A 15,650-nucleotide genomic window follows, 5' to 3' on the forward strand; every position below is an offset into this window, starting at 1 on the left:
CTGTGGAATTACAACAGGTATGATTTTACAGCGGCAGAATAATGTGCTTTCAAGTAAAAATCAATTCGTCATGAAACAACTGATGCATCCGTGTGCCTTTTACTGCTAACAAAGCGGCACAGAATGTGGTTCATTCCAGGGCAGGAGCAATGGTCTCATTAGAGAAAGTTATCCATGACAAAGTCGTCAGCTCACAAAAACAAGGCAGGCCGAGCCACACATTGAGATGTGGCCTATTTAATATGGAAACGAGCCTCCCTCTCATTCAGAGTTCAGATCATATTAAATGGTATGACTGTGACAATGCAGACACAATTGTCAATAGCAGCCCTTTCCTGAGGTTTTAACATAGACTGAATGATAATTAGTTTCCCTTTGTTGTCCTTATCTCTTACCTGCAGAAATGGCCAATTTATGCAGGCTGCACCTTGGCCAGGCAAAGTTGATGCTCCCCAGAGGAGGAAAGCAGCCATGTTTCAGACAATTGAAATGAACTCGGGGAGAACTCAAGGTTGATTTAGATCCTGGGCAACATGGAATTAAATGAGGAAGTGGGCCATGCTGATCTGGCCCTGGTGTTGACACAGCTTCCTCTCTGAATTACTCTCGTCGGGGCACCTGAATCGCCACGCCGCCCCTGAGAGCTGGTCAAGTGAGAATAAAAATGCAAATGTCATATTGTTGAAATTCTGAGTGAACTAAATGTCACTCCATCTTTTTTTTCGATATGAGATATGAGATTGATGTGGATGGGCTATTGAACGCAAGTGTGATAGCTGCAGAAGGCAGGTTATACCAACAGCTGTGATATTTGAGCTGTGAAATAAGCCTTGTTTTTTTCACAGGCACAAGTAATTCTCTTATGTCCTTTGCGGAGATTATCCTGAAAACACCCACAGTCTGTCTTTTTATTTTATCTCTGTGCCAGGATTTCCTTTAAAACTAATCATGAAAAGGAACAATACAGGACACAGGTGGGACTGTTTTCAATTATTGATAAGAATCTCCCTGCTCTGAATATCCAAAGGGCTTCATTGATACAGAGAGCACACCTCTCTGAGGGGAAGGAACCCAGTTAACCTCTAAGACATTTGTCAGCTTTAATTTTACATTTGTCATCCATCTGATCCACTTCTCCTTCATAGAATGACCACTTGTCAAGTCCTTGCTGCTCCCAGCACATCCCAGCCAAACACATTTCATCGATCTATTCATAATCCCTAGTTCACATCCACATGTATTAGGAGCAACATCCAGCAGCAGCAGCAGCAGCAGCACGTTTCCCCCTCTGATGCTGCTGCCTCTGTGCGCGCACATCAGTAAATGAATCACGTAGCACTAGAACAGCCCTTCTTCATGCGATCTTGCCAGACCTATTGGAGAAAACCCCCCCAAGGCAAGATCTGTCACTGTTCACTCATTTGCTGGAAGACGATCAGAAACTATGTTAAATGCACCAAGAAATACACTGGAGTGTGTTAGAAAGGCGTCGCGAGGATTCCGGTCAGATCTCACTGCGAAGGGAGCAGGTTTCAACAGTTGACGCGGAGAGAACTGAGCGCAGGAAGAAAAGCGATTAATTTTGATTATCTGAAATCTTCCACCTTCTTTTTTGCGGCTTTTTTTGGACAACGTTTACGGGGACGGTGCAGATGAGCGTTGTCCGAATGAAGGATGCAAGAGCTCTGGGTCCAATTGGACTGGATTATGGGATTACTGGACTGATTATAGGACAATCATCGGGCAAAAGTCGCAGCCGTGCTATAGATGCTCTTGAATGACGGGAACACAAAAGGTTGGACAGGATTAACAGCTCTATATCCCGCTTTTATTTCACTTTGTGGCATGGGCACGCTGCGTGTGCTACACGAGCAGAGCTCATATGCAACAGTGTGCCGCACAGGAGGAAAAGTAAATGCATTGTGAATGGTAACAGCGGACAATGCTGCATTTTGAACGGGCATGTCAGTATTTGCTGTAGCCTAGGTGTAGATGTCGCATGAGGGCAATGCGCTTTTGTGAGCTCGGGTCTAACCTTCACCACAGAGATCCAAACGCTTTAACCTTGGATGCAGGAGGGAATATTAATACTTTATAGTCATCGATTATTCATTAAGTCTCACCGTGAGGGAAAACAAAGCATTTTTCAGTGCACTATGTTGAATTTGATGTTTAATTCATGCACGAGGTGTCGTCGGGCGGTCATCTTTGTTTACAGAAAGAGTTCATCATAGCCGAACGGCATGTGAAAGAGGTTAAAAGAGCGATTAAAAAGGCAACAAGGATCCACAGATCGATTTAATACCCAATTAGAGAGGGATCTGCGTCAACCACATGTCTGGTGTGGGTTTAGTTCTCTAGGTTTGCCGTAATCAACAGGTTGAAAGTCAACGAGGATTTTTTTTTCCCTGTCTGCCACTACCGCATATCCAGTTGAAGGGATGCGTCTCTCTGTGCCCATTTTCTTTCTGCTGTGGGTTAAAGCCCTCACATTGAAAAACCTCAATTATTCCGTCCCGGAGGAGCAAGGACCTGGCACTGTTATAGGTAATATAGCAAAAGATGCCGGATACGGGACTATGGAGAGAGGGAAGAAATCCAACTTCAGAGTGCTGGAGAATTCTGCACCACATCTGGTGGATGTTGACCCGGAGAGTGGACTTATCTTCACCAAACAAAGGATTGACAGAGAGACATTATGCAGGCGCAACCCAAAGTGCCAGCTCTCCATGGAGGTGTTTGCCAATGACAAGGAAATATGTATGATCAAGATTGATATACAGGACATAAATGACAACTCTCCCAGCTTCCCCTCAGATCATGTTAATATTGATATTTCTGAAAATGCAGCTGCTGGGACTCGCTTCCCTCTGACTATTGCACATGACTCAGATTCTGGGGAAAATGGGATAAAGACCTATCAGGTCACAAGAGATGATTACAACACATTTTCTCTGGATTTAAAAGTGAGAGGTGACGGGACTATATATCCAGAGCTGGTGGTTCAGAGACCTCTGGATAGGGAGGATCAGAGTCATCACACCCTCCTCCTCACAGCCATTGATGGAGGGGAGTATCCAAGATCAGGCTCCATGCAAATTAACGTCAGAGTGACTGACTCGAATGACAACAGCCCGGTATTTGAAAAATCCTCCTATGTGCTTGAGATTGCGGAGAACTCACCTCAAGGAAAAGTGCTCATAGATTTGAACGCCACTGATCTGGACGAGGGAAGCAACGGGCAAGTGATATATTCTTTCACTGGATATGCATCTGAGAGAATCCAAGATCTGTTCTCCATTGACCCTAATACTGGCATCATTAAGGTCCAAGGGGAGATTGACTTTGAAGAAAACCCGATCATAGAGTTTGATGTGCAGGCGAAGGATCTCGGGCCCAACCCGATACCAGGCCACTGTAAAATAACTGTGAAAGTACTTGACAAAAATGACAACTCTCCAATAATAAGTTTTGTTTCTGTGCGGCAGGGAGCCATCAGTGAGGCAGCACCTCCTGAATCTGTCATCGCACTTGTGAGAGTGACGGATAAAGACTCTGGCCGAAACGGTCAACTTCAGTGCAGGGTGCTGGGAAACGTACCCTTCAGACTGCAGGAAAACAATGATAATTTCTACACGCTGCTCACAGACAGGCCTCTGGATAGAGAAATGAAGGATGAGTACAATGTAACAATAGTGGCCAGAGATAATGGGATTCCATCTTTGAACTACTCTAAGTCATTCACTGTGAAGATCTTGGATGAGAATGACAATGCGCCACGCTTCACAAAGACACTCTACGTGCTACAGGTGCCTGAGAACAACATCCCAGGGGAGTACTTGGGCTCCGTTCTGGCCCATGACCCAGATGTGGGTCGAAATGGAACAGTTTCTTACTCTATTCTGCCATCACATATTGGAGATGTGTCTGTGTACACATACGTGTCTGTTAACCCCACCAATGGAGCCATATACGCCTCACGCTCTTTCAATTATGAGCAAACAAAGTCCTTCGAGTTCAAGGTTCAGGCGAAAGATGGAGGATCCCCACACATGGAAAGCACTTCTACAGTCAGGGTCAACATCCTTGACGTCAACGACAATCTCCCAGTTATTATTTTACCTGTCCTGCTGAATGACACAGCTGAAATCCCAGTGCCTCGAAACGTAGGTATTGGATACATTGTGGCCACGGTGAAAGCTGTCGACCACGACCACGGAGAGAGTGGACATCTGACCTACGAGATCACAGAAGGAAATGACGACCACTTGTTCGAGATGGATCCGGTGGGAGGCGAGGTTAGAACTGCACACGCTCTTTGGGAAGAGGTCGCCCCAGTGGTTGAGCTAGTGGTGAAGGTAACTGACCATGGCAAGCCCCCCTTATCTGCCGTGGCTAAGCTGATCATTAAGGCGAACACGGAGACAGCTGCAGGAGGGGGTTCCAGCACGGGCGGGGAGCAGCAGCACTGGGATGTATCCCTGCCCCTCATAGTTACCCTCTGCATTATCTCTGTCATGCTCTTAGCAGTCATGACCGCCATCGCTGTCAAGTCCAAGCATCAAGATAAGGAGGCTGGGAATTATAACTGCCGCATGGCTGAGTACTCCAATCCTCCAGTGGGGAAAGGCAAAAAGAAAAGGATCAACAAGAGTGACATCATGCTGGTGCAGAGTGAGATGGAGGAGAGAGATTCTGCCAGTCGGATGAACGTGGTGAGCAGTCCTTCGCTCATCACATCACCAATATGTTTTGACTACCAGAGCCCTCTGCCACTCACGCTGCCCAGGTCAGAGGTCATGTACCTGAAAACCACCCCAAACAGCCTGACAGTCCCCAGGGCGGGCTGCCACTCCAGCTTTGCCGGGCTAAGCACAGACACTCCAGCGAATAGGATGTCAGTGATACAGGTAAGGAGGATGCTGCTCTGTATTCGTTATCTGCCCTTTATTCTGGCTTATCAGCGCCCGCTGCTTTACCATACAAATCTGACAAAAGCAAAGTAATCGACTGAAAAAGAGAAAGTCTGTCTCTGTGGGCAGACATAATCATTTTCACGTATTCTTCCCCAGTTATGACACTGTGAGATATTCTCCGCATGATATGGAAATTTAAAATTAAGATGAGCTCATTTGTTTTAAATGGCACCAGCTCTTTCTGCGAGTATTTGAGGAACTCGAATCCTTTCAGAAACAGCTCCATAGTAAGTGTTCTTCCCTTGCAAAATGGTACAGGTGGTGTGCATAATGAGAAAGTCCTCACAGTTAGACATGCAAACAGTGTGAGTCTTGAACAAGGCTGCTGTGACCCTGCCAGATCCACTGCTATAGAGTGAAAACAAAACCCTGCCTGAAATGTGGGATTGGACAGGTGTTTGAGCAGCTTGTCCGATCACATTACTGAACCAATGTGCACCAGACAGCTAGATGCACACAGCATAACCTCACAATCGCATTTCTCGCTCCCCGCAAATATGGGCCAGATCCACCCATCCGCATCCAAAAGTTGGCACGATAAGGCCATTAATAGGGTCCAGCCTCGCCTTGTAGAGATAGCAGGGTTGTATACACGCGCCAGCTAACATGCTAATTTGACAGCATGGGCTTGTAGTGCTGTTTAACACGGCAGAATTATCTGCTGTAAACGATGTAAATAAATAGGACAGTCGCACAGACAGTCTCATTTGGAGATGATAACACAGATGACAAGGCCTGGCACTGTCACCAGTCAACAGGGTATGTGGGTGTGATCAACACAAACACACATTATTCTCAAGATAGGGGAAAAGGGATCCTGATGACAGTGGCTAATGCTTTTCTCCTTTGCCTTGCCAAGAAGGCGCATATGGTCACAATGGAGGTTTGCTCTTATCATGCAGTTATCACTGGCAGGTGCTCTCCTGCTTTTGTAGAAATCTCTCAGGTGGTACAATAGAGGTCTGAAAGCCAGACAAGAACACTCCCGTTCCTGTTTGAATCTTGTGTTACTCAAGCTAAATGTTGAACGTTGCATGACAATTTTAACAATGCACAATGTAATTTTCCTTTCATTTTCTAGACTGAAAATTTCCCCTCAGAACCCAATTATGCTGGCAGCAGGCAGCCATTTGTTCAAAGGTAAGAGCTTCTATCCAAAAAGGTTCCTGACCAGTGCATTTAGCTTTCTCATCTTTGTATCAAGGCAGCTGACTGTGGCTATCAAACAGGAGCGCTCACGCAGAGGTAATGGCAAGTCATGTTTTTTTCCTCTTCTCCTTCCTTCTATTCTGCTGCAGCTCAACATTTAAGGATGCAGAACGAGCAAGCCTCCGAGACAGTGGCCATGGTGATAGTGACCAGGCTGATAGTGACCAGGATACTAATAAAGGCTCACACTGCGACACGTCTGCAAGGGAGGCCCTCAAGATGAAAGCAACAGCAGTTAATGGCCAGCCCTTTGAGCAGGGTGAGTGGATGCACTCTTTTCCAGACATCTTGAAGATGCCTATAGCAGTAAACTGTGCGAATAAACGACGGACAATGTCTGGTACTCTTGTAACAGACATAGCTCACAGTTTACTCGCTGGAAACATGCAAACTACTCACAGGTGTTCAAGTAAGGGTCCAGCAGCCCCTGGTCAAGGCAAACAGACATATATTTAACAGGGAACAGGTAAAATCGCTCTGTTATTACAAGCAAGTAGTCTTATATTGCAGCACTTTACATTGCAGACAGCCTGAGCTGTGTTGCAAAGATGACATGAAGGCAGCAGAGTGGAAGGTAGATGCTAGTTTAAAAGGATAAAAGAGTCCATTGGCTGAAGGTAAAATGTTCAAACATCTTCTGCCTGACATTGCCATCAAACAAACTCATATGCATGGCAAAGTGCACCCCAGTCTGTGTCTCTTTTGATCACGTCATTATTTGAACACAGATTCACTGCATGCATGTCTCGAATAAAATGACAGAGACAAGAAAAGCATGATAGACACTTGCAGTGCAAAATGACAGGTATTTCTGGTTCAACATGACAGACTGTTTCCACCTTTTGCAGGGAAAGGTTTCTCAGTTATTATCAGTTTTGCTGCGGTTACACTGTTTTCAGAGGAGCTCCTGCTTTACAACTGAAAATAGAAATGTTAAATTTTATTTCACAAATGTGAAACGATGTGCTCCGCCAGGAGTGTAATCACAGATGATTGTCAGTCTTTTCAACCTGGCTGACCTGATAGGAGCTGATATATTTAGCTATTGTGGACATAAACTGAAAATATGAAAGCAACTCTCCTCTGGTAAGATAAAAGACAATTGGGGGGACTTGAGTGGAGTGGTGATGTTTCTCATTTCCTCGTGTCAGGCTTGGAGGAGAATGTCTCTGGTCATAAGGTCCCTGTGCTGCACTTTCCACACCATTTACATTGCTCTGAACTGTTTGTTTGAGGCATGCTCAGGAGGGCAGAGATGGAAACACTCCTGCGTCTGCCAGTAGGATGTGTGAATCTCTCTCCCTCTATCTGTCTCACTTTTGTGTGTTCGTGAGTGTGTGTTTTTGCCTCACTGTGCTGTGAGAAATTATGGCAGACCAAACTTGACTCCGTGGGAGGTGTAAATTCAATCACAATTTTTTTTCCTTTGCAGCACATTTCTTGAATTTGATTCAGGGAAAGTTCTAAGGCCAATCAATTGGATGGATACTGAAAGCAATGTTTTGTACATGCCAGACGGGATATTTACATGTGCACCGTGACGCTCGCTTTGACGGAGATGTCAGTTAATTTATAGACCTGCCTTTGTAAGATAACAGGAAAGCAAAGCAATGAGGCACTGCTTTTAATATTAATACTTTCTTTGCAGACGGGGAAATGTAGTTTATAAGTGATCAAGCTGTGCTACACCAAACGTTTTCTCCCTCTGTTTGGTCAGTGAAACGTTTAATAGTGTCACTGTCCGAGATGAAGATCTACATTATGCACCAGATCTCATGAAAAATCCTTCCTCACCTCACACACTCATTCGTCTCCTGCTCTCTCACACACACACAGGTACATTTATTGAACAACAAAGCCACTGTTTTGCAGATTCTGACACGATAGGGATATTATCCAAAATGGAGCCACCGCAGAATTTTCTGTTCCAAATGCACCAACACAAAAGCTTGTGGGTTAAGTAGTAATGCTTTTATGTCTTTACCTTTACCATCCCTCTCGTCTCCCCGGCTGCTTTGATACAGGTAATATATGCACCTGTGCAGCTTCCACTATCATGCACACTGAATATTTATTCGCTCTCACAGACACCAGATGCACAGTGGGTATGTTGCTAGGCTTTCTGTGATTCTATTTATAATGGGCAGGCCGTCTCTTTGTTTTTTGAGAACATGTTATTGTTCCATTCACAGATGCCCATAAGATCACAGCTACTCTGTCACTTTGTCATGATTCTATTATATCACAATGTAGACTATATAAAGCCATTGTACAACTCTGCAATTTTAGCACTATTATTAAACAGATTTTTCTTCAGTGATGAAATGGAAATGGGAATGGAAAGCCAATGACAGATACAATAGCTGAAAGCAGCCTCATTTCCCTGCATTTCATTTCTTTAATCATTTAACTGCTGCAGATACAAGAGGAGCAGAGATACCTTGATTTGGTACATGTATTTACTTCCTTTTTTAACAATATGTCATTGGGATACTGCAGTTTTTGATCCTGAGGGAGGATTCTGACAGGAAACTGGGTGCTTTTTTCCCCCCATGTAAGCATTAAGTATTAAATGTGACCAAAACGTGCAGACATAATCCCTAAATGCCTGTGATTCAAACCCAGACAATGACAAAAATACCTTTCTGTGTTTTCTCTGAACCTTCCAAGCACATACATCCTTTTACATTAGCATCACCTGCTAGCTCCTCCGCAGTGATAGGTACCATGGAAATGAATTCAGCATCTTCCTGCTTCTCCATGCTTATGCTCATTGTTCTGGCCTCGTGTATCCGTGTCTCAGAAAATACTTTTCTGTAGATAGATGGAGTAGCAAATAAAAAAAAAGAAAAAAGAAAAACCTGCAGCAGCTACAGAACTGTAATCTTTTGGTGTACATTGCTGCTTTAAAGCATTGGAGTTGTAATATTCAGGATCTGTGTTGGGGATTTTACTGATTCAAGGCCATCATCTAGTTTTTCTTTTTGATATAAAATGCATTTTGAACTTAAATGTGTAATTTCTCTTGATCTTACTTCTGACATGGCAGCAACAGCTTGTTCTTTGAATGTTACATTGTAAGTTCACATAATATGCAACATGACAGGGAGAAGAAGCCACAGTATGGAGCTTAAAACAACATTTATCTGTGAAATCAGAGGTAGAATAAAATATGTGCACCTTCACTGAAAGGTAACATATCAGGAGATCACATCCCATCCTGCTTTCTGTAAAGGGCTACACACGTCACCCAATGCCTGTCTTTTTCATGGAAAAAGCAGAAAAATGCTACTGATAGCCCCATTTGACTTTGTAGCTCATAAAAAGAGGTCAGTCTGTTTCTCATGGAGCTAAAAACGCCTCATTGTTAAAAAAACACTTTTTTTAAATGCTACAATTTTAACACATGTAATTATCTTCATGCTCTGACACTGTTGTCAAAGCACCTGGTCTGTCTAATTTCACCTGTAAGAGGCACAAAAGATCCAATTATGATCAACATTATGATCTTTAAACTATTAAAACAGGCTCTTGTAAGTTTCAAATTAAATATTCTTTCAGTTATTTTATTTTAATCTCTCCAACAGAGAAATTTAATCCCCCTTCTTCTTTTTCCCCCAGAACAAAACAAAAATGCTGCAGCACTGACATCAGAAACAAGCATCGATACCTAGCACACTCTACAAAAAGAATATACTTGTATTAAAAAAGTATTAATTATCAGCTTCTCAAAAAGGCAAAACCCATGTCACAATCTTTAAAATGGAGTAAAAACTGTAACAGAGGAAGAAAAAAAATGACTTGGAGCACAGTTTCTGCAGATCTACAGAGCAGATAACTGAGTGCTTTGTTTAACTTTCTCATTTGAGAAAGTCTGCATGTTTCTGCCCAAATAAAATGTAGATTTTTCTTCTTAATGGCTGAATAAATTTGAGTTTTTAACAACATTCAGTTTTGGCACCACCCCCACTCCACAAAGACACCAGCAGCTTCCTCTTGGATGCATCTTTACAATCTGGCACCTCGTTGCTATGTTTCCACATAGAGCCCTGTCCTCAAACCTTGTGCGCTGTTATTGGACCAAAATGCAATGCCCACAATGTCCCAAACGCAGCGAAATGAGAAAATACAGGCGGAGGCCAGGGTCACTGCAGATAAAAAAACAGCCACACACTTCTACACCCGTCCACAGGGTCAGAAGTTATGATTGCAAAGGATTATTTTTTGTGAGTCTGTATATTGTTTTGGAAATAAAAAGCTGTCTTCCTTTTTCTGCTTTATGAAACCTTTAGCAGCTAAGGTATAAAATAAAAGCCCTATTTAATGTGTGAGTTCTCCATCTAGTCAAAGAATAATTAACACTTCCATTCCGTCCGGAGACTTCAAGTGTGTGTGTGTGGGTGTTTTTGGTGGGTGTTCATGGACTTGAGCAGCAGTGTGTGATTGTGGTGGCGTGTACTTTCCAAACGTGTTGCCTGTGTGGTTCTACTTTTCAAATGTCTTTGGGGCTGAGGAGCAGAGACGGTATCTTGTGTGTTTTCTTCTTCTTCTCCGTCTTTCCTTTGTTTGAACCTCCCCCCTTGGATTCGTGCATCCTCCAGCTAACTTGCCGAGGCGGTTGAGCGCAGGAGAAGGCTTCAGTTTCCCTTTGAACCAGAGGATCTCCCCACCTCTTCTAGGAAAGAATCGCGTCTTCTGGAGCTTCCCCTTGTTCCAGGCTAATATTCTCATCCTCATCAGGGCCAAGTTTCAAAACGAGATCAAGTGCCTCATTCACAGCTAGTCACTCTTTGATATCACTGAATGGCTTGTGAGCGAATAGAGAGGCCTTATTAAGAGAGGAAAGTTATGAGAGCTGATGAGTGGAGTATAAAGCCATATTGTAATTAGATGACATGTTGTGTTTACTCCCAGAAACAACAGGTTGAAGGTTCTAGTTTGAGTTTTTCTGAATGAGGGGATTGATTCAGAGAGAAAAATTATGCGATTGTGCTGAAATATAGGATTTGAAACATTGATCTGCTGTAATATTTAATTGTGATGGGAGAAAACACATAGAAGGCATAGATTTGTGTTTGTCTGTCGAGCTCATTCATTTATAGATCAGTGCAAGAGGTTTTTGTCCAAAATAGCCACATTCTGAATCATTCAGGGGCAGTATTTGAATGTGTTTACATTCTTATTGTAAAGAATTACATTAGGAGGCCATCGCAGAGGCAGCAAAGCAAATAGATCTGTTTTATTGTAGTGAAATCAGTCGTCAGAGCATCAGGAAGATTAAATTTATACTTTAACAAATGACATTGCGGCTTGGCTTTCATGTACAACATGAATAATGAAGGAAAACTGTCATTTACCCCCAATTTATAAGGACATGTTTGACATTTTGCTTCATGCCACTGCATGCAAAATACACCGCATGCATCAGTGTCAAATTAATTTTGTTAGCGGAGTGTAATGGCTACAGAAAAAAAGGAAGCCTTCTGCATCATAACACCATGGAAATTGGCTCATTCTATGTGTCGCTCCCTGTGTGCTTACTTCATGTCCAGGGTGGATGTGGTGTGAAATGTAAAAGACTGAGTAATGCTGCAGAGATAGATCCGCGTACATTGCTCCACTTTTTTAGCCACCGACACTAATGCACAGTCACTCGCACATGTTGTACAGTCCTGTGGCGTTTGGCTCAGTGTTCAGCATCAATTAAAGCAACCTCGAGCTGCCACCGTCATGAAATAATCAGAGAACAACTTCAGTCAACAATGTGTCATCAGGGGGAAATGTTGCGTGCTTTCATTGCATCAGAAGACAAACAGCTCAATCCTTGTAGCATGGTGGAAACTTGAGCCCAGATTTTGTTAAAAGTTTAATTGTTTGTCTTTTGTTTCCACACACCCAAAAGGATGTAAATTTATTGGTCCTTGAAGAAACTGTTGAACACACATTACAGTAAACAAGATCTTCCCGTGGCAAGGGCAGGTCACAATGTATATCCAGTAATAGAAAGTGAAACGGGAAATGGGCCGCCAATGCAAATGAGGTGCTGAGAACGCACCAGAGTGCTTCAGAGTGATTAGAAAATTTACTTAAGGTTAGACTAATGAATGTTTGTGCTACTGAAGGTGTTTCGAGACTCCAGTTTCACCTTGATTCCTAACTTCTCAGATGCTTCGTAGTTATTTTTAGACGTTTTTCCAGGGGCTTGTCCGTAGGGATGGCTAAGGGGGGCACTGGTCCCCTCAAAATCCTAAACTTATGATTGGCTCTCTGCCTTGTCAGAGGTGGAACTTACTGCTAGTGTTCTTTGCATTTCAATGCAGCACAGCTCCGTTCTGTTACTCCTCTAAATGGTGGCATTGCACACACATCCTCCTGTTTTAGTCCTTGAAGAGTTCAGCTGGGGAGATTTACGTTACCACTCTGCTGTGTTTCTGCATGTCCATGTCACAGCTCCATGTGTGCCACTCTGGTCCAAAACAGTCAGGACCTGCCCTGATTTCTGCACACACCAGACTGACACAATCCTCCTGAAGTTACACAGAAATTAAAGCAATCAGCGCTAACAACAGTTTCCAACCACTTTCCGATCAGACAGGATGAATTTGACATGCAAATTCCACAGATGTTTCCCCCACAAAGTGATACTGCTGAAAATGTAAATGCAAAGCACATCACTTCCTCTGCACCAGATGATATTTTCCAGGAAACACCTACACAGGTTATTGAAGACAGCAGAGGCAAACTGTTCATGGATTGGATTAATTACTCACTGGGTGTATACGTCGAACAGCTAAAAGCAAAACGAGCATCACTGCAGTGTTGTGACGCTATTTCAGGTTGCACTAATGAATTTGGTTATTTGCTTTTACTAGAGTAGAAAAGCCTTAATGAACTCTGTATTAGCTGTTTGTGCTTGTTGCTAGTTTATTTTCTGTCTGAAAGCCTCTATTGATGCAAACTTAAGAACTTAAATGAAGACAGATTTATTTGTGGGATTTAGGATATTAAGAATACGACATGAATTTGTGTTTGTTGTAGTGTTTTATTATTGTTGCTCATTCTTCAAAATGTCATCTACTTTTCTTCTAGGTTGTTTATTCTAAGCCCAGCAGGGTCCAATAACAAATGTTTAACTGTTTTTGCAGAGCAAGACAAATCAGTCCACTGCACCGATGAATGTCGTGCACTGGGACATTCTGACAGATGCTGGATGCCAAAGTTACGGGTAGGAAGCCAAGCAGACAGCGCCGATAATCGCACCAACCTTTTCATCCCTGTGGGAATGGATGCCATGGTAGAGACAGAGATTTATGGCACCATCAGCTGCAGCAGCAGAAAAACCCTCAGCACGTTTGGAAAGGAGCAGCGGGACAGTACAATCCTCGTGGCCAATGTCAAACCTTACTTAAAATCACAGCGTGCGCTGAGCCCACCGCTACAGGAGAGTCCATCTGCGTCCAGTAGTCCCACCAAGAGTAGTTTGCCCCTGGACTTGGCCAGCCAAGAGTCCAAAGAGGAGAGGGAGGGGGGCTCAGACAGCAGTGCCTATGGCCCTCCAGATGGCCAGTGCTCCCCGCTGCACACTGAATTGGAGGAGCCCTCCTACCTGACCTGTGAGCTCAGGCCTAAGTCCCTGTCAAGCAGCCTCATTCACAGCTCCGTCATCAGCCAGGAGTGCGGGGGGTCAGATTGTGCCCTCGACCCGCGAGACTCTGGCAACTGACAGGTCACATGATCCCCACTCACTCGCTCATTCGCTCTCATCTGCCAGGGGAGTGTGATGATGATATCACAGATTAACGACCAGGAGGTTGTTTACTTTCACCTTCAGAGTCGGTGTCCAGACACGCATTGTATAACCAAAAACCATCCGCTTTCTATGTTTTCTTTCAGTTTGTGACTTGTTGTGTTTAGGTGAAATATGTGTCCTTGACTGATGTGAAGGTTTGGGGTGAAAATCAATGATTACCTGACTTCAAGTGTTTCCACGGTGTACTGTACCTGTCAATGTAGATGTCTGTATTTTACACATTTCAAGCTCCGGTTTGTGAGGCTGTTGAAGAAATTGCTACTGTTAAGCTACTGAGTCCTGTCTGCTTTTGTACAGTGAAGCTCTCTGTCTCCATTTAGTGTATAAAGAACATCTCTTTGAATATCACAAGCAACTGAAATACATATCAGTGACGTTAAATACAAAAAGTGAAGTGTCTTATGAACTGTTAATGGTGGTGCAACAGGGAATGTCCCTTTTCATAAAACCATTGAAGGTTCCTCTAAAAACAGTTTTTTAAGAATGTATTTGTAATTTTATTGTCGTCCTCTGCCGTTTATGTGAAAATAAGCTGAGCTTACACGTGAATGTGGGCTACTGTACTTGTTGTGTATTTTATTAAATTTGTACACACTGTGCTCATGGAAGGCAATTATTTTTGAGTGGTGACAACTGCAGCTAAAGCTGTCATGTGTTTATGTGAGACAAGTGCATTAATGTCTACAAGGTGCTTAATACGTGTTAATGACAAAAGCCACTAGCATCGCATCAAATGTGCCAACGTCAGCTGTGAACTGTATACCAGCACCTGTTATCTAGCAGTAGTCTAGATCCTACTTAGGGGAACTTCAGAAGTAAGTCATAATCCACATTTTACACAGCTATTTCTATTTAAAACCTCTAATAAAATCAGGCACTGTGTGTTAGTGCACCCAACACGAGATGACTTCTTCTGCTCAATGCTTACATATGTTTTATAAATAACTCATGCTTTTCTGCTCCCTTAAAATTCAGTCATCAGGCCGTCTGTCAGAGCATCTCAACTTGTGATTGTAGTATATTCATGAGTGCGCCTGACAAATGACGAGACACAAATGTAACGAAAATGAAAGTTAACATTCAGCTGCTACAAGCAAGGACTTTTGGCAATGAATTCTTTGATTAGTTAAAATGAAATTTTAATGATCCCTGCGGGGGAGAAGTGGGTCACTGGAGCAGCAAACGATTGAACAAATAGTGCATTAAAGGTTATCAGAAGTTAAAAAAAGAGAGTAATAATCCAGCAAATACAAATACAGAATCTTCTCTGAGGTGATTTCAAGGTTATGAGATTTTGCCGTGAGGAGTTTCTTAGCCTTTTCGCAGGGGTCAGAAACATCCACCCTTTCTCCTGCTCTTATGTGATGTGCAAATCTCCTCTTTGTATTCAGCATGCACTATTTACTGTTCATTCAAATGCAAAAAGGGTAGGTGTACGGACAGAAGGCCACGGTCCAGAGACATTAAAGCAGCCCTAATCACTGCAATACATCTTTTCCTTTATTTCCTTCCCAACACATCCTTGTTTTATGTTACACATGCTCACTTCTTCTCAGTTAAAGCTCAAAGCAGGGGTATATATGTTACTGTGACCATGGTAGGAACCTCAAAGTTACTTCTGCTTGACATTTGCTCAGTAGAGAGATTAAGCATAA

At 43.1% G+C, this 15,650-nt stretch overlaps 1 protein-coding gene across 1 annotated transcript; it reads left to right on the plus strand.

Moving 5' to 3' along the window:
* The first annotated feature begins 1,293 nt into the window (after positions 1-1,293).
* LOC141808878 (protocadherin-17-like) lies at positions 1,294-15,435 on the plus strand. Its single transcript, XM_074695637.1, has 4 exons — positions 1,294-4,910; positions 6,058-6,116; positions 6,275-6,444; positions 13,331-15,435. The coding sequence occupies exons 1-4, from the start codon at positions 2,442-2,444 to the stop codon at positions 13,906-13,908; spliced, it is 3,276 nt and encodes a 1,091-aa protein (XP_074551738.1). The 5' UTR covers positions 1,294-2,441; the 3' UTR covers positions 13,909-15,435.
* The last annotated feature ends 215 nt before the right edge of the window (positions 15,436-15,650 follow it).

The sequence above is a fragment of the Halichoeres trimaculatus genome, unplaced genomic scaffold, assembly GCF_033239565.1.
Source record: "Halichoeres trimaculatus isolate MK-OKI-2021-1 unplaced genomic scaffold, fHalTri1.1 fHalTri1_scaffold_19, whole genome shotgun sequence".
NCBI lineage: Eukaryota > Metazoa > Chordata > Actinopteri > Labriformes > Labridae > Halichoeres > Halichoeres trimaculatus.